Source organism: Mirounga angustirostris, unplaced genomic scaffold (genome assembly GCF_029215605.1).
Source record: "Mirounga angustirostris isolate CCGP_5_RB_7025 unplaced genomic scaffold, mMirAng1.0.hap1 SCAF_3, whole genome shotgun sequence".
NCBI classification, from domain to species: Eukaryota; Metazoa; Chordata; class Mammalia; order Carnivora; family Phocidae; genus Mirounga; species Mirounga angustirostris.
In genome coordinates, this window is record NW_026991711.1 from 103,109,856 (window position 1) to 103,129,646 (window position 19,791).

The 19,791-nt window shown below is 47.1% G+C and overlaps 1 protein-coding gene across 1 annotated transcript in view; it reads right to left on the bottom strand.

Moving 5' to 3' along the window:
• Positions 1 to 19,791, bottom strand: part of LCT (lactase) — a 52,228-nt gene that overhangs the window by 14,862 nt on the left and 17,575 nt on the right. Inside the window, exons 5-10 of the mRNA XM_045868949.3 lie at positions 18,740 to 18,818; positions 13,532 to 14,243; positions 9,646 to 10,291; positions 5,309 to 6,859; positions 4,419 to 4,687; positions 439 to 729 (exon numbers count right to left, since the gene is read on the bottom strand). Coding sequence (XP_045724905.1) covers positions 439 to 729; positions 4,419 to 4,687; positions 5,309 to 6,859; positions 9,646 to 10,291; positions 13,532 to 14,243; positions 18,740 to 18,818 — 3,548 coding nt within the window. The remainder of the gene's footprint in view (positions 1 to 438; positions 730 to 4,418; positions 4,688 to 5,308; positions 6,860 to 9,645; positions 10,292 to 13,531; positions 14,244 to 18,739; positions 18,819 to 19,791) is intronic.

Consider the following 19,791-nt stretch of genomic DNA (forward strand, 5'->3'; position numbering starts at 1 on the left):
CAGAATTCCACGTAACTTAAAAAGAAAAATCGACAAGGAAACTAGATACAGATATGGAATTATGGGCCAGAAACACTGTTAAAAAAAAGCAAGTACCAAACTGCATGTATGTGAGAGTTATGAAAAAAGAGGGAGAAAGGAGCAGACGTGCACACATGTATACGTCTCCTGGCTAATGGATGCAAAAGGAGGCCATGAGAACCTAGCCAACTTGACTGCCTTCTTTAAGCCAGGGAACTGGATGGCTGGGGGTCAAAGATTGCAGGCAAATCTTCATTGTGGACTCTTACACCTTTAAAATTCTGTGCCATGTGAATTTACTGACAGTTCAAAACCTGAATCTGAAAAGAGCACTTTGTGTATGGAACAAAGAGCCCCCTGGCCCAACCGGCTCCCACACGTGGACTGGATCAGAGCCCGGCCAGGGCCCGACCTCACCTGGGGCTTGATGTCGGCGGCCAGCAGCACGTCAATGAGCCGCACGTAGTAGTTGAGACCCGCTTCATTGATGTACTTGGTGGTTCCATCCGGGAGGATGCGCGACCAGGCAACAGAGAAGCGATAGTGGGACACACCCAGGTTCTGCAGGGCGACCACGTCCTCAGCAATCTTGTGGTAACTGTCACAGGCCACATCGCCGGTGTCGTCGTTGCCAACCCTCAGTGGTGTGTGAGAAAACGTGTCCCAAATACTGAGTCCTTTGCCATCTGCTCTCCATGCGCCTTCAATCTCAAGGTGACAAGACATGGTCTAGTTAAGTGCTGCAGTCAAGCCCCCCCAAGTTCCTGTCAACAGGGGTGTTGCGAGTCAGGACGCAAGGCAGAGTCACCTCCTCTGGGAAACTTCTCTGGCCACCCTCTGATTTCTGAGCTCCTGCAGCCTTCCGTACATGCTGTCTGTCCACCCCAGCACTGTCGCTCTGCGTCACGCAGTTGTGGGAGCGCTGACGGACCTCCCTAGGGGCTTTCGTCTGGGTGTCCCAGTGCTCAACACAGCAGAGTCTGGTGTATGGCAGGTGCTCACTAGAAGTCGGAATGAACAATGCCACATGCCTCCAGTCCCCATCAAGGTCAAAAAATACCAGTGGTGCCACTGTGGAGGCAGAATTTCTAATTTCTAACCCGTGTCATGGTTTCTGTGCCTCCTTTCTCTCCTCCCACCTACCTTATAGGGAAAGTGACCGTAAGCCACTGGGCAAATGCCTACTTAGAGACTTAGGTAATGGGACAGGTACAAGTTCTGTAATTTACTTTTTTTTTTTTAATTGATTTATTTTGGAGACAGAGCAAGCATGCACGAGCTGGGGTGGGGGGCAGGGGCAGAAAGAGAGGGAAAGAGCGAATCCCAAGTAGACTCCCCACCAAGCAAGGAGCCTGACGCGGGGCTCGATCCCACAGCCCTGCCATCACCACCTGAGCCGAAATCAAGAGTCAGACACTTCACTGACTGAGCCAGCCAGGCGCCCCTACTTCACTTTAAAGCACTACAGCACATGTGCTGTGATGTTATGTGACTGGCCGCCGCCAAGGTAGTGCTGGTATCCCAGCCAGGAACACCCGCCCAGGCCTGGCCTGCACAGCCCCCATGCGAGCGGTGGGCCCAGGGCCAGCAGGCCCGCACCGGTGCAGGAGATGGGCTTGGTGGCTGGGAGATTGGTGAATGCAGGGAGATGGAGAACATAAGTGACGAGGTTGAGGCTCTTCGGAGCTAGATTTTTCACCACTGGAGAAAGGAGATACAAATACGGCAATGGGAAGGCTAGCATTAAGCCTATGGAGTGGGGTTGGAAGAGGAGATATCAGTATGAACTCACTGTTTTTCAATCTACATAGAGATGGGATGGATGTAGAAATACATACAAGTGCACGTGTTTGCGTGTACACACGTGTATTTCCTGGCTCTGTCTATGCGGGAGCTGAGGAATGCAGACACCCCAGTGGTGGTGAGCACACCCAGCACCTAGACCTGGGGTTCTAAATGCCCCGTCCGGTAAAAGAGGCCGGGGCTCATTAGAGAAATAGATGGTTATAAGGCTGGGGCAGAAAAAGGCCCAAGATGAGCCTGTAGCATCTTGTACCAGAAAGAACTAAGAAAGTGCTCAAAGAATGATGGGCCATGTGAAAGGGACACAGGATCAGGCTAAAAGGCACACCCCCCGCCATGGGAAAATGTGAACATCTAAATACATAACACTAGCAAAAGTATAACTGATTGAATAAAATAGGACTCCATGAGACCATACTGCTGATGTACATTTATATAGTATAAGTAAATAGGAGAAAAGTAAAAGCTTGACCCTTCTGTTGAGTGCCACCTAACAAATACAAGAGGAATGATGAAATGAGAAAAATCAGTTTGTCGGCTATCACTGTAATAACCGATTCAGGCAAAAATTATTAACAGTTGCTAGAATAGGTAAAATTTGATGAGGAACAGGTTATTTATAGGGTCTCCAAGTAGCTCCCCACAAAATACTTATCATTTATAACTATAAAATACTAATTTTATGGTAGAGAAACCTGGAGAAGACCTTCTCATTCAAGTGATAAAATCAGTTTCATATACATATAATATCTATGTGTATGTATATACACACACAGAACATAAGGCAAATGGTAAAATTTTAACAGTTGAGGAATATGGGAAAAGGGTTTATAGGAGTCCTCTACTATTTCTGCAGCTTTTCTCTATGTTCAAAAAGATTTCCAAATAAGAGGTTTTAATAAGAATGCACGATCGGGGCGCCAGTGTGGTGCAGTTGGTTGACGCAGTCTGACTCTTGGTTTTGGCTCAGGTCCTGATCTCAGGGTCGTGAGATCGAGCCCTGCGTTGGACTCATGCTCAGCGCGAAGTTTCTTTAAGACTGTCTCTCCCTCTCCTTCTGCCCTTCCCCCATACGCATGAATGCTCTCTCTCAAATAAATCAATCTAAGAAAAAAAAAGAATGTACAATCAGGTGATATCTAATCAGGAAGCCCACACTATAAGCACTTCTCATCTGTTCTTGATTTGTACATGACACTTTGTTAATTAGACGATCTAAGGTCACAGATGACGAGAATTGTGCCTGCTAACCACCTGATGAATAGAAGTGGGTGCTTGCTGACGCCAATTTAATCATTCAAGATGTGGGTTGGCTAAAAGCTTTTTAAGACACTCCTTTCCCTTGCATGGACAGGGCTTAAGAATCCTACAGGGCCTGCAGCCTGTTCCCTAGAATCAATTCCCTAACCCTTCCTGTGTCCAGCTGTAAACCTGTGGGGTAGTGGCTCTCCCGCAGGGGCTATTTTGTCCCAGAACAGACATTTAGCAATGTCCAGAAACATTTTTAGTTGTTACAAGTTGGGGAAGAATGTCCTGATGTCTAGTGGCTACAGACCAGAGAGGCTGTTAAACATCCAGCAGGGCAGAGGAAAGCCCCAAAACAAGGAATCATCCATGCCAATGTCCATCAGGCCGAACTGGGGAAACCCTGGACAGCGGGTTCTGTTGGCTTGAAGTGAGAGTAACAGAGTATTGTCTCTGAAATCTTGGCATTTCCTCAAATGATTCTTTCATGCAAGGTGTTGGCCAGAGCACCGAAGAGGACCAAGAACTGGGGTTTCCTCCAGCCCACAGAACAGGATCCATGAACAGCTTTTGTGTTTGTACATTTACTTAATCATGTCCGGACATGGCAGAATTTGGCCTGAGACTTTGCTGTAACCTGGTAGTGCGGTCATCTGGGAGTAGCGAACCCTCACCTCCCTCCAAAACATTTTCAGCAGCTCTGGTTGTCTAGAACACACCCAAGGGCTGAGTGCATCCTGGGTCAGGTCAGCTCACAGCACTGACCCTGACCAGGTCCCACTCCCCCTACTCCTGCTTCAAAGGCAATCAGCAGAGGCAGAAGATGTAAAGCAGCGACTCCTCACTAACTGCCTGGGCAAGTCACGCTTTGTTTTTTATCTTCCATTTTTCTGGCGAAAAGCAAAACCCTTATGTTTTCTGTATCAGTGAGCTTCATTTGGCACGAATAAGCTAACACTGAGATGTGGTCAGGACATCAAAACAAGCCCAGGCCCCTGTGACAGTCATTCTGAGCCAACTGCCTGCTTGGAAGAGGCTGGGTGACAAATAGCCCCATTCCAGCAGAGAAGCTTCCTGTTTGCACGTCTCTGCCTAAGTGTCTGTGCCCAGCTTCACTGCTCCGTTTTGCCTGCCAACACCCGTCTCAGCACAGCCCTAGAAGCTGGTCTGCCTGAATTCGGGGATGTGAAGAAGCCAGGCTGTTCAGGGAAAGGACCTCCCCGACTCCCTGCATGGTACCTGTACTTCCCTCCCACAGGTCTGTGAGAAGCCCCTGCTCTTACCTGCCCTCCCGGGGGGTGCACAGAAGGTACGCAACACATGTTGCTGAACGGCCCCGGACTTCTCACCTGATAGGCGGCGGAAGCCGCACTCCAGATGAAGCCCTCGGGAAAATGTCCATAGAGAAACTCATCTTCCCTGGGCTGTGGCATGCCGTTGTTGGTGATGACCTCCGTGTAGTACCTGGCCGAGGCTCTGGCTGTGCGAGGCCTGTTTGTGTTACTGAAATCTACATGGTACAGTCCAAACTTGACTGTGTAGCCATTCAGCCACTCAAAGTTGTCCATCAGAGACCATGCAGAATAGCCTCGAAGGTCTACACCATCCAGTCTGTAGGCTGGGAACACCCCAAAGGGAGCAGAGAAGAGCTTTACACCAGGAGGGTGAGGTTCCCCAGGAAGCCTAGCCAAGACTGGCCCCTCATTCAAGACAGTAGTCCTAAACCATTACCTCCTACACACAAGTAATGTATGCCCAGATAGACATATCACCTTGTCTTTTTTGCCAGCACTGATGCCCTCACAGCAATAATTAATGACCGATCTTTGCAAAATCAAATTCTTTTGTTGGGGTAAAGGGACATGCCTCAAATCAACAGTCTCAGCCCACTTTAGAAGTTAAACATACAAATGTGAATTAGAGAAGAGTTTCTTGTTCTGGGGTGCATGGAACTCACCAGAATATAAGCTCCATGTTATCTTTTTGTTCACTGCACTTAGAATAGAACTTGTCACATAGCAGTTGCTCAGTAAGGAATGGATGGACCCATGAAAATACTCTTTATTTGTGGGAAGATGACCGTAGCTTTTTTTCAGATTTCTGAAGGGATATGTAACCCCAGATAGGAAAAGAATTATGGAGTTAGGGCCTAAGAGAGACTTGTTGATGGTTTGGAATCCACTCCGCCAAACTATGGATGCTGGAAGATTCTGTAGAGGGGACATGAATGCTCACATACCTTTCAAAGCTTCATTGATGTAGGTTTTGTGGTAAAATATCCTATCGGTATCTTCCACTTTCGGATTACTCAGCCCCACTCCGTTTTCAGTGATGTAAATGGGGATGTCCCCATACTCTTCCTTGATCCAGTTGAGTAGTCTTCGCGTCCCCCAGGGCGCAGCTCTGTTCATTGCTGTGGAAGGCCATGAAGAGTCCTCCTCCTCGGTTTTCTCCTGGTCATCTTCATAGGAGGGTGGGTTTAACCTGGGCGTTTTGTGCTGCACAATTCTGGAGTAGTAGGTGTTGAGGCAGAACACGTCGGCTGTAGCCCTGATGTACCTCTTCTCTTCCTCAGTGAAGCTTGGCAGGCGGGAGGTGGCTAAGTGTTGAAGTTCACTCCTATTCCCCACTTTCCACTTCATGGCATCGGGATAGTCTCCATTTCGGAAAATGGGGTGGGCGAACCAGCCCAGTGAGAACTGCAGTGATCGGTCAGCTGCCTCCACGTCCCTCAGGATCTCCGGTGACTTGGGCTCTGCCCAGTGTGTACTGAGGCTCAAAGAGATGACCCCCTTCTGTTCCTGCCTATATTTCTCATCATAAGTGTGATAGACTCTGGCATGAGCTTTGATGATTGCATGGCCAATCCTGTAAGGTGCCCAACCTGGGTCCTTCACCTGTGGAGGAAACTCCCCTGAGCCATAACCTAACCAGGCCTGGTATGTGGGCTCATTAAAGGTCATCCAGAACTTGACTCTGTCCCCAAAGGTCTGGAAACAAAAGTCTGCATAGCTGTTAAACAACTCAATCAAGGAAGGATTTTCCCAGCCTCCAATATCCTGGAGGGCCTGGGGCAGGTCCCAGTGGAACAGTGTCACCATGGGTGAGATGTTGCTTGCCACCAAGCCATTGATCAGCCTGTTGTAATAATCAACACCATGTCTATTGATAGAACTCTTTCTCCCTGTTGGGAAAATCCGAGACCAGGAGAGAGAGAAGCGATAGGCCTTCACCTTCAAAGCTCGAAGCATATTCAGATCGGCATCCAATTGGTTATAGCTGTCACAGGCGATGTCTCCAGTGGCGTTGTCTTTCACACTGCTCCCTGGTGTGTGGGTGAAGTTATCCCAGATGCTGGGGCCTTTGCCATCAGCATCCCAAGCTCCTTCAATCTGATAGGCTGATGAAGACACGCCCCACAGAAAGTCATCCCTGAAAGTGCCATGGTAGAACAGATCTCTTTCAAACTTGGGTTGGTTGGAGAACTTTTCCCAAACTACTTTAGCCTTGGAGGGCACATCAGATGGAAAAGTGAAGGCTCTCATTTTAGGCGGAAAGTTTGCTGTACTGGGTGGTGGCAGTCTCTTTACTACCTTGGGAAGGAAACCGTTCTTTTCAATGATGCTGGTGAAAAAGTAGGCAGACTTCCTGGGAGTCCTTGGCTTGCTGCTATTATTGAAGCTGACGTGGTGCAGCCCAAACCTCTGGCTGTAACCAGAGGGGCCTTCGAAGCCATCCATGAGGGCACGAGCGATGTAAGATCGAACATCCACCAAGTCCTCCTTAACAGCTACAGAAAAAAACAAAACTCAGGATTATTTTAATGTCTCTGTTACTGATGTTGCTATTTAAAGGTTTTCTTTTGATATGCACACTTTGGAGGGGACTTGGGTTACCCCAAAAATGCTAACCCTTTTTCCCTAGAATGAATAAAAGAAAAATTCCTAAGACCCTACAAATCATCAGGCCACATCTATGGTCATAAGTCTCAATCCAGAGGAGTCTCATGAATATGAGAATGTGTCCCATCTGCTATTATCAGGGCTTCTTAATTTTTTATAGAATGCATAAATATTTACAATGTACTTTTGTTTTTCCTTATGTTTAGCAATACGGACATAAAATGATCACACAGCCCATCTTTAAAAAGAGAAATAAAGCCTACAGTAAAGTATTCCCTGGTACAGTGGGTTGAATAGTGATTCCCAAAAAGATATGTCCAAATCTTAACTTCCCATACCAGTGAATGTAATCTTATTTGGAAAAAGAGTCTTTGTAGATGTAATTAAATTAAGGATCTTAAGATGAGATCATCCTACATTAACTGGGTGAGTCAGAAATCCAATGGCAAGCATCCTTAAAAGAGAAATAGAGAAGGTCCACATGAAGATGGAGGCAGAGATTGGGGTGATACAGTCACTAGCCAGGGAATGCCTGGAGCCACCAGAAGCTGGAAGAGGCAAGAAAAGAGTCTACTCTGGAGACTTTGGAGGGAGAGTGGCCCTACTGACATCTCCATTTTGGACTTCTGGCCTCCAGAAATATGAGAAAATATGAAAGAAAGAGAGAGAGAGAGAGGGAGGGAGGGAGGGAGGGAGGGAGGAGAGAGAGAGAGAGAGAGAGAGAGAGAGAAAGAAAGAAAGAAAGAAAGAAAGAAAGAAAGAAAGAAAGAAAGAAAAGAGAGAGAGAGAAAGGAAGGAAAAGAAAAAGAAAGTCTAGTGAGTCAACCAAAAACCAGCATCAGAGTAAAGCAATGGCTTTGGGCTCAAACTGGGAACCAGCAAAGTATTAAGCCCTATTTTTAACAGATTACACAGCCTCTCAACAAGCACTAACTGTATAAGAGGCAGGTAATTCATATATTTTGTATAGTTCATTTAATCATTCAATAAATAATTTAGTAAGCACCTACATTGTCCCAGGCTGTAATAGGCTCTGGAAACAAAGAGGAATAGAAGCCTCATAGGTTTGTGGGTATTGCTGAGACAGAAATAGAAAGGCATACTGTTTCACTCACTGGCTGTTTGGGCACATCATGTAATTTCTCTGAGCATCAGTTTTCACAATTGTTCTATGAGGATATCTGCTTACTGTGCCTGGGTGGCTCAGTCAGTTAACCGTCTTTGGCTCAGGTCATGATCCCAGGGTCCTGGGATCGAGCCCCGCATCGGGCTCCCTGCTCAGTGGGGAGCCTGCTTCTCCCTCTCCCACTGCTGCTCCCCCCTGCTTGTGCTCTCTCGCTCTCCCATTCTCTATCAAATAAATAAATAAAATCTTTTAAAAAATTATTAGGGGCTCCTGGGTGGCTCAGTCGTTAAGTGTCTGCCTTCGGCTCAGGTCATGATCCCAGGGTCCTGGGATCGAGCCCCACATCGGCTCCCTGCTCCGCGGGAAGCCTGCTTCTCCCTCTCCCACTCCCCTTGCTTATGTTCCCTCTCTCGCTGTGTCTCTCTCTGTCAAATAAATAAAATCTTTAAAAAAAAAAAAAGATATATGCGCCCTGTTCATTGCAGCATTAGTTACAACAGCCAAATTATGGAAGCAGCCCAAATGTCTATCAAAAGATGAATGGATATAGAAGATGTGGTATTTATATATACAATGCAGTATTACCCAACTGTAGAAAAGAATGAAATCTTACCAATTGCAACAACATGGATGGATATAGAGGGTATAATGCCAAGTGAAATAAGTCCATTAGGTAAATACAAATACCATATGATTTCATTCATATGTGGAATTTAAGAAACAAAACAAAGAATACAAGAGACAAACCAAGACTCTTAACCATAGAGAACAAACTGATGATTACCAAAGGGGAGGGGGTGTGGGGATGGGTGAAATAGGTGAAGGAGATTATGAGTACATTTATCATGAGGAGCACTATGTATAGAATTGTCAGATCACTATATTGTATACATAAAACCAATATAACACTGTATGTTAACTATACTGGAATTAAAATTTAAAAAAATTTTAGAAGACATACATACAAAAGAATGATTCTGTAGATATGAATTAATTGGATCAAAGTGAATGGTGTGGAATGTAGGCGTTATAGTTAAAGAAGATGGAGAGGAATGTGGCCAGAACAATGAGGGAAGATTTAATGGGTTGGAGTCCCATCTTATAATGCCATTGTCATCCTATATTGTAATTTTCTGTGTTCCTCAGTAGACTCTGAGTGTCCTATGGGAAAAGATGATATTTGTTCACTATTTAACCCCTATGGTCTTGTGCAATGTGTGGCACATAATAGGCACTGAATACGTTTTTATTAAATGAATGCATTAAAAGATGATGAGTCTTGATCAGTGGATAAGACTCAGATGGGCAGAATGTAGAAGGCATTATAGGGAATAAGAACATAGGAACAAAGACTTGAGGCTTCTGGGGGAGACAGGAGGGTAATGTTCGGGATTCATGATATTACTACTACTACTACTTTTGGCTTCATTTTCCTGGAAGACTGTCTTTGTCTCATTAAACAAAACTCTGAGGCTTGGAGAAATACCAAGTACCAAGTACCAAGAAGTACCAAGAAGTTCCAATCACCAGCATATCCACCATTCTTACCCTTGAGCACCTCGTTGATATATTTTTTGAAGTAGTCTACTCTCAAGGAATCTTCAAAGAGATCTTCGGTCTCCCCTGTGGGCATGCCATTCCCAGCCAGGTAGATCGGAACTGTTCCTCTTGTATATTCCAAATATGCAAACTGCAACAGTCTCCTTATACCCCAGGGCACCACATAAATCCAAGGGGATGAGGTCTGGGGCCAAGCAGGGTCCACATGTTGGGAGAAGCCTCCAATGGTATCATAGCTGGGGATGCAGGAATCTTCTTGGGCCTTGCTGATAAGGCGGGAGGTATAATGAGACAGACCCAGAAAATCAGCGGAGGCTTTGAGGAGCTGCTTCTCTGCCTCGGTGAACTCAGGGAGCTGGGCCACAGGACTGGGGCACTGTTGGTTCATCTGTTGGATCTGGGCCTTCAGGGCAGCAGGGTAGTCTCCATCCACAAAGATGGGGTGTGCAAACCAGCCCAGCATGAAGTGCAAGAAGCGTTCAGAGGCTCTGAGGTCCTCAGGCCTCTCTGGAGACAGAGGTTCTGCCCAGTCTGAGTTCAACACAATGCCCACGCGTCCCTGCTGCCGTGGACGATAGTGGCTATTATAGTGGTGCCAAACTCTGGCATGAGCCTTGAGAACCAAGTGAGCCACCTTGTGAGGAAGAAAGAAGGAAATACAGTGCTTAATAGCAACCAACAGTAAAGCCAACAACCATAAGCCAAGAGCAAGTCTACGACAACATCAACAAGTTAACACCAATGTCAATGTTACCAATGTTAATGACAACACTAACACTGAAAATGTCCACGTCAATAACAAGAGTAACGTAAACAACATCAGCAAGTCATCAACAAGTTAATGCCAGTGTCGGGGCGCCTGGGTGGCTCAGTCGTTAAGCGTCTGCCTTCGGCTCAGGTCATGATCCCAGGGTCCTGGGATTGAGCCCCACATAGGGCTCCCTGTTCAGCGGGGAGGCCTGCTTTTCCCTCTGCCCCTCCCCCTGCTTGTGTTCCCTCTCTTGCTGTCTGCAGAATAAATAAATAAAAAATCTTAAAAAAAATTAATACCAATGTCAACAAGTCAGCAATATCAATAAGAAGTTAAGACAGATGCTAACAGTGTCAGTAAATCAACGGCATGGACAATGTTGACACGGACAACACCATCAACACAACACCAGTGCCAGCAACATCAACAATGCAGACAACAGAGTCAGTAAGTCAACGACAATGTCAACGAGTCACCACCACTGACAGGTCAACAGCAGCAGCATCAATAACCATATTTCGTAGTAAACACTGTTAATGAATTCTCTCACGAATTTCTTACAACCTTATATGGGAAGTATAATTATTATTACCACTGTACAGAGGAGGGAAACAAGATCCAGAGAGATGTAGAATGCAGGAAGTCTGACTCTAGGCCTGTACTGTCCCAAACAATGCTATTCTGCCTTTGTTCTCAGTAATCCTTATTGACTAATTCATCAACAACGAATTTGGGGGGTCATTTCAGTTGACATACAAGGGATGGGACAATTCTTTCTAACCTACCGGTCTTCCTTTCTACTTAATGAAATCTAGGAAGAAAACCCATGACCAGGAATCTCTTTGTAGACTCAACTCAAGGTCTTACAAAAGTCAACAGCTTCCTTTGGCAGAGCACCGTGGGAAAACGGGCAAAAGCGGGGTGCCTGGAGTATAACAAACCTAGATTTGAATCTTGACTTTGTCACTAACTTGCTGAGTAAACTCAAACAATCTTCTCATTCAGTTTCCTTGTCTGTAAGAAGTGGTAATTACGGATCCATTTAGGACAAAGTAAGATCATGTATATCAAGCACCAAGCAGGAAGCTGGAGTGCAGGAGGGAGCTTGCTGCAGTCTAGCTTCCTTTCCTTTTTCGTTATCATCATCTGAAGAGGACGACACTTATTTTTGAAGAATTTATTATCAAAATATGCTCTAGGAAGTGAAACTCCTCACTGCTTCTCATGTTCCAAATGTTAGTCCTTAACTGGGTCCTCAACTCCATGGCAAACTGTGCTCCTTTCCAAAAAGCAGAAATGCTTGCCTTCTAAACCAGTCCGCGTCAGGCAGGGGGCTCAGTGGAGGATCAGACAACTAGCAGAACCAGCTACTTGTAAGAACACGGAAAAGGGTTAATGAGATGTCAGGTGAAAAATGCACACTAGGGTGATTGTGATGTGTCAGTGCAGGGTCATCAACTGAAGCAAATGTACCATGCTGGTGGGGAGGGGGTGTTGATAATGGGGGAATCTAGGGGGAGGGGCAGAGGGTATATGGGAAATCTAGGTAACTTCTGTTCAATTTTGATGTGAACTTCAAACTACTGTAAAAAAATAAAAGTCTACTTTAAAAATATGCACTAAATTGAGTGCACTCTGAGTACACTGTGAATGCAAGGGAGCCAGGACTGGATGGAAACAAGGGCAGAATTAGGAGAGACACTTTTTCTTTGAAATTTTCCCTTGATGGTATTATACTATTTTAACTAATACATAAAAGCAAGACGTGAAGGAGCAAAGTGAGGTGGACTTTCTAGGAGCCACACTTGTAGGGATAAGAAGCCAAAGGAGAAGCCTAAGGAGAAGAGATTAGGATGAGTTTTACAATGAGGAGACAAATAGAAAGGTTTCAACCTTCCATTTTCCGAAATGTTCTCTCTGTGTATACGGTCACTTTGCTGAACGAGAGCAGAGTGGAAGCCTTGACTTCAGTGTTATAGGGATTTTTGGCATTTCATCAAGTCACTGATTCCGATTTTTCTAGTGCATTCTGACTGTGGACATTTTGGACTGTTCTCTAATTTTCTTATATGTATTTGTATCATCTCCTCCAAAAAGTTTTAAATCTCAAGGACATGGGCCATGCATCCTCCTTAACACCCAGCATGGGGCACAGCAAAGACTCCTATTTCTGAACAGAACCCAAGTGCGGCAGGAGAAAGCCAGACTAAAGGTCCATCCTGGAGAAGGCTGCCAGGGGAAGCGGAGATTCTGAAGAAATATGGAAATGATGGGAAGGACCTGTATTAAGCCATTTAAATTTTTGTCTCCAGTATATACATCCCCTTCTTGTGGGAATGATACGCTGACTAGGCTCTGGAAAGCCAAACCCTTTCTCCCGCCCCACCTCTCAGCCAGTGTGTGAAGGGTAGAGCTGGGATCGGGACCCAGACCAGTGCTGGCATTCCAGTCCCCTAGCCTAGACCCAGTGACCGGTTCAGGGATGGGCACGCCACCCGTGCAGCAGCCCGGAGGCCCAGGCACGGGTTTGCTGGGAATGCCACAAGAGAGGCAAGCTTTCCTGCTCGTCTTGAAAGAGGGTTTCGCAGGCAGCCCAAGTAGAAAGCCAGTAGGGGGGCAAGAGAGGAAGAGAAATCGAGTACTAGTGGCAGCGTTTTGGGTCTGATCAGGCTCCACTGAGACCAGCTAAAACCCAGACTTTTCCATTTCCTGAGCAGCCAGATTCCCTCTTTGCTTGGGTCAGCCTAGCTTTGGTTTTCTGTCACCTCCACTAAGAGTCCTGGCTGATGTTGAGAACTTGCTGTGGAGTCAAGTAGACTTGGGCCCGAACTCTGGCTTCAAACGGCTGCCCGTCTACAGATGCCATCATGAAGCAGTTTCTGCTCTCTGGGCCCCCAGTTCCCTCAGCCACCAGCGCCGTTCCACGGATGCCATGACTTTTGCAAGTGCCAGCATGGTGTCTGGACAAAACAAGGTGATTAACAATTTCCCGCGCCTTCCCTCCCCCGCTCTGGCTTTCTTTAAAGGACGGGAAGGAGAGGCCTGCTGAAGAGAAGAGAAAAGGACTTTTCTCCCAGAGCAAGGTCTCCCCCAGTGAGGCGGCCCGACGGGGCCCAGAGGTACCTTAAAAGAGGCCACCCCCGGGTCCGAGATGCCCGGCGCGTGTCGGCCAGTGCCATAGCCGGCGTAGCTCATCACCCACGGCTCGTGGAAGGTCACCCACAGCTTCACGCGGTCCCCGAAGGCGGCGAAGCAGAAAGCCGCGTAGTCCAGGAAGGCGTCCACCACGCTGTCGTTCTGCCACCCGCCGTGCTCCTGCAGCGCCCGGGGCAGGTCCCAGTGGAAGAGCGTGGCCATGGGCTGGATGCGCGCGTCCAGCAAGCTGTCCACGAGCCTGCTGTAGTAGGCGACGCCCCGGCGGCTGGGCCGGCGCCCGCGCCCGCTGGGGAAGATGCGGGACCAGGAGATGGAAAACTTGTACACCTGAGCTCCGAGGCCCCGAAGCAGGGCCACGTCGGTGTCCACCTTGTGGTAACTGTCGCTGGCCACCTCCGGCGTCGCGGCGCCCTGGGCGGCGTTCGGGCGCCCCAGTGGGTCCCAGACGCTCGGCCCTCTTCCGCCCTCGGCCCAGCCGCCTTCCACGTTAAAGGCTCCCGTGGAGACGCCCCAGAGGAAGCCTTCGGGGAACACATCCCGCAGGAACGCGTCTCTTTCGGCCCCGGACTGGCTGGCAAACGTCCCCCAGACTCTCCGGTAGGCCGAGGCCCGCGGCGGCCACACGGCCCGCTGCACCGCTGCCTGAAGGGGAGGGCCGGCCGTCGGCGAGCAGGGCCCGCTGCGGGATTGGGAAGACAAGGGGACACGGGAATGACTCTGCGGGTCCTCTGCCCTGTGACGGCAACGTGTGTCATCAGTTAGGGCTCCAGGGACACGGAGTCAAAAGCCATCCGCACTAGGTTGTGGGCAGGAAGTGACTGAGGGGTGGGAAAATTACTATTATTGCCCCTCCTTAGGTACATTGTTATTGCTCCTGCAGGAGTCAAAACAGTGTGCCAAGCCTCCTGTTCCCTGTATTAGCTTGTCCTTGAGTACCGGTTTTGGTTCTGATGCCATGCTTTTTTCTTATTTATTATTTATAAAAAAAAAAAACACAAAACATAGCTAATTGGGGCCCCTCGGTGGCTCAGTGGGCTAAGCATCAGACTCGATTTCTGCTCAGGTTATGATCTCAGGGTCCTGATATCGAGCCCTGTGTTGGTTTCCTGATTAAGAGTCTCTCTCTCCCTCTGCCCCTACCCACCTCGCTCGCTCGCTCTAATTAAATAAAAACAACATAGTTAATAATAATGATGGCTTTAATTCATTCTGCCTTGATTCTGTGCTGGCCACTGTGATAAGAATGTAGGTCTCATTTAATTTTCACAAATTTATGAGATAAGTACTATAATTATGTATTCTTACCCTGCAGAAAAGGAAACGGAGACTTAGAGAAATAAGTTCTGGGCATCAGGGGACCAGCACCTATAAACCAGCTGGTACAGAAGTAGTTCAATAATTGAGCTATTGCTATAGCTCTACTGATATGCACCAGCTAAATATTAACACTAGCTCTTCCACCGAGACCTGCCCCGGGGCACTGCAGGAGCACGGTGAGTGGCAGTCCTTTCTTCATGCTGCCTCGATTATGGACATAATGGCAGGATCTCAAGCATCCATCCTGGACCATAAGGTAGAAGATAGGAGCCTTGATTCCCAGTGATTATACCTATTCTAGATTATCCATCTCCAGTCTTTTTTTTAAGATTTTATTTATTTATTCGAGAGAGAGAACCAGTGTGGGGAGAGGCAGAGGAAGAGGGAGAAGCAGACTCCCCGCTGAGTAGAGAGCCTGACATGGGGCTTGATCCCAGGACCCCAGGATCATGACCTGAGCTGAAGTCAGACGCTTAACTGAGCCACCCAGGTGCCCCCCATCTCCAGTCTTTTTAATGTAAATGAACTCCTATCTTCTTTTTTTTTTTTTTTAGGATTTTATTTATTTGACAGAGAGAGACACAGCAAGAGAGGTAACACAAGCAGGGAGAGTGGGAGAGGGAGAAGCAGGCTTCCCGCCAAGCAGGCAGCCCGATGCGGGGCTTGATCCCAGGACCCTGGGATCATGACCTGAGCCAAAGGCAGATGCTTAACGACTGAGCCACCCAGGCGCCCCTCTTATTTTCTTTTAAATGAGAACTTCTCCGTGATCACACAGTTTGCAAATCATTGAGCAGTCTGTGGTATCACTATATTTGTGTGTAGACATTTATATATATATTTTTTTTTTAATAAAGATTTTATTTATTTGAGACAGAGAGAATGAGAGACAGAGAGCATGAGAGGGAGGAGGGTCAGAGGGAGAAGCAGACCCCCTGCCGAGCAGGGAGCCCGATGCGGGACTCGATCCCGGGACTCCAGGATCATGACCTGAGCCGAAGGCAGTCGCTTAACCAACTGAGCCACCCAGGCGCCCGACATTTATATATTTTTAATATTTCATATATATTCAGATAAATATATATGTGAAATAAAACAATATAAAAATGCTATCCTGCCATGAATGCAGTCTATTTTCTATTTTATTTTTAATCCATTTCTCTCCTTCTGTCTTTCATTCTTTTATTTTTTTTTTTTAAATAAAACAGTTTTTTCTAACATTTCAAAACAAACCCTAAATTGGTTTCCCAATCTCCAAGTCCTGGCCTGTAGGCTGGAAAGCACAGTTCAATAGCATGTGGCAGTTCCACCAGCAGAGGACAACCTTGAGGAAGGGTCTGTGCAGGTGGGTGTGTTTGGTCTGGGGAAGAAAATACATGGGGTGGGGGTGGGGGGTACAAGGAGGTGCAGTACAAGAGCATCTCCTGTCCAAGGGCCATCATGTGGAGAGAGGATGACGTTTGTACTAGGTTGGCCCAGAGCACAGAACTGGTAGAAATGACAGGGACTCTGCAGAGGGGCCTCCATCCCATGGAGCAAAACCTGGGTCTTCCAAACCTAAGCACCTTATGTTTTATGAAGCATCAACTAACACATTTGCTAAAACAGCAGTAGGGGTGAAATGATCTATAGTTATGGATTATTCATAATATATGCAGGTCTCTGGAGCACAATCAGGGACACAGGTGACACCCACTCAGTGAAGAGCCTCAGCTGCTCTGACCCAACCCTCCTGACCCTGACTGTCCTCCTGGCTTGGAGAAAATGAGGTCTTGAAGAAATAAACAGCCCCTGTCTAAAATACAATTTGCTCTAAAGGCTTTTTTTTTTTAAGTTTAAAAATTATTTATGTAAGTAATCTCTACACCCAACATGGGGCTAGAACTCACAATCCTGCGATCAAGAATCACGTGTTCTTCTGACTGAGCCAGCAAGGTGCCCCTCAATTTACTCTAAAGGTTTTAATGCTGGGAGTCCTGGGTTTGCCTAACTTGGGAAGAGATTTAGCACACAAAGCCTCAATCCCTATGCCCAGGCCTTCCAGGTAGCCCTCCTTCAGCTGTCCCTCCCCGGCCCCCAGCTGCCTCAGAGCATCCCAGATAACGCTCTTTCTCCCCTGTCTGGGGAGCAGTGCCTTGTTTCCTGCCACAGTCTGGTGTCAGAGTCATTTGTGGGCCTCTCTGTCTCCCCGCTGAGGTCTAAGATCCTCAAAGGGAAAACCATGTTAATCCTGTTGGAAACCCGCCGCCCGCACTTGCTCCTGCCCCCAGTGGGCTCTCCACCAATGTCCACCTGAGTGAGGACCCCTGGCTGTTAGTTTGATGTTAGCCAGCGTTGGACCTTTGCTTCAGGCCAAGGTTTAGAGGGAGAACCTTAGAGCTGGTGTCACATGACTTCTTGTGGTTTTACAATCACTGAGCTTTCAGGGCAACCCTTCTTTTTTTATGGCCTCTTGAGTTCTATTTTCTGAAAAGACGTGGCCCAGCACTCCTCTACTGACTCTAAGTGTGGTAAGGGAGCAGTTCTGACCTGTCTCCTCTTTCCACCGTTCACAGTCCCAGGACAAAGCCTTACATGTAGCAGCCGCTTCGGGCTTGTTGATTTGACCTGCTGGCTTGAAGTGAGTTGAGAGGATTGAACAACAGAATGAAATATACAAGTGCTGGAAGAGGAAAAGGACAAAGAGGTGGTAGCAACTGAAGCGTAGGACTTTGGACAGAGCTGTCCTAGCAAAGTCTAAGGTGAAGGGCAAGGAGAGCTCCAGCTGAAAGTCTGGGAAGCCCAATGATTCTTTCTGGTCTTTGTCCTTTGTCCAAACATGGTGCATGAAGCTCATGCGTGTAACACACCCATGGAAGGCCGAGGGTTCTGGGGAACAACCCATGCTGGTTTCCACACCATCTTGTCTTAATCACTTGAGAAGCACATTAGATTATGAGTGTGTGAGGGTGTCATTATGGGGGTAATCTCAAACCTGCTCTAATTTTTTTTTTTAATATGCCATTTACAAATGTTGTTACTTCAGTTGTTCAGTAAGAAATTATTTGCAACCCCACCATAGATTAAAACCTTTCAGAGGCCCCTGGGTGGCACAGTCTGTTAAGCATCTGACTCTTGGTTTCGGCTCAGGTTGTGATTTCATGGGTTGTGGGATCAAGCCCTACATCGGGCTCTGTGCTCAGTGTGGAGTCCGCTTGGGTTTCTCTCTCTCCATTTCCCTCTGCTCCTCCTCCCTTGCTCTCTCCCTCTCTCTAAAATAAATAAATCTTAAAAAAAAATTAAATAAAACCTCTCAGAACACCACTGATTTAGGCTTCTGCCCCACTGCAACAGCTGAATCTCCAACCTACACTGTCTCCTTGTGGGAAAGATGTTTCACAGTTCACAGGAGGAAACAGGTGCAGAGAACTCACCTCACTTACTCAGGTCATGACTTCAGTGGGGTGGTCAGATCTATCTTTAACTCAGCCTTCCACAAACTCACACTACCCGCAACAAGATCTTAAACTAGAAGGCAGGGGTTCAAATCCCAGCTCAGCTTGCTGTGCTCACTTGGGCAAAATGCAAGGCTCCCAAGTGCAGAGTGACAAGTGAGATGCAGAAACACGTGGGCCCAGAGTCAGATGCAGTGGGAGCCAGGCTCTCTCGCTGCCTTCCCCTCTGAGCCTTCATTTCTCACCATGATAAAAATCACTGGCCAAGAGGCAGTGAGCCAACATCGTGGCTGGAACTAGCCTAAGCTAAGCAAAATAAGTCAGTCAGAGGCAGATGACAATAGTCCCCTGAGAGTACACATGTGAAAGAGTAGTCTTCAAATATCAGCTATTTAATAGATTTCAACAGGAAATCTAACATTACCTTGTCTTGGAACTTCGTGAACAGCTTAGGAGCGTATTAAGATCAAACCCAATGGTGAGAACCTGGTGTTCACTTATGGCTGTAAAAGAAGAAGTTTAATTAACACTCCCTGAAGCCCAACCAACAATATTCATGACTCCCATCAATTGTTTTCTTACTTATACAACACACCCAAGCTCCAAGCAATCATTCTAAGCCCCCTGGAAAATACCACAGGCCGAAGATGTAAGGAGCTCAGGAGTGATTTCCATGTACCTAGAACAGTGGTTCTCAAACTTCTGTGTGCATCCGAATCACCTGCAGAGCTTGTTAAACACAGCTTGCTGGGCCCACCCCATAGTTTCTGAAGCAGTGCACTGACGTGGGGCTCAAGGATTTGAATATCTACCAAGTTCCCAGGTGATGCTGATGCTGCTAGTCTGAAGACCACACATGGAGAACAACTGATTTAGAAGAACTCAAACAGGGCGCCTGGGTGGCTCAGTTGGTTAAGCGACTGCCTTCGGCTCAGGTCATGATCCTGGAGTCCCGGGATCGAGTCCCGCATTGGGCTCCCTACTGAGCAGGGAGTCTGCTTCTCCCTCTGACCCTCCCCCCTCTCATGTGCTCTCTCTCAAATAAATAAATAAAATTAAAAAAAAAAAAAAAAGAACTCAAACATCAGAAAGAGATGGAATTTTTTATAATTGTCGTGAACTACGCATAAACAATAAATTGACCATTTTAGCCATTTAGAAAGGGGTGGAACTTAAGAACAGAAATCATTATGCCATCAAAAGTGAGTTAGGGTGAGGGTTATTAAGTTGTATCTATGGATGAGTGTCATGAGGTCTTTGAAGCTAGCTCAGCACTGGTTACAGGTAGTAGAGAGGGCACTAGTGACTTCTACCATACTCTGCCTTATAGGGCAACTGGAATGAATATCAGGACACCCAGGAACCTGCCCCTCCCTAGTAGCCCTCAGCTCCTGATGCCTTAACACAATCCACCTTTCCCTTGATGTGACTGGACCCTGAGTGATCTCTTGATCCATGGCCCACCAATCAGATTCA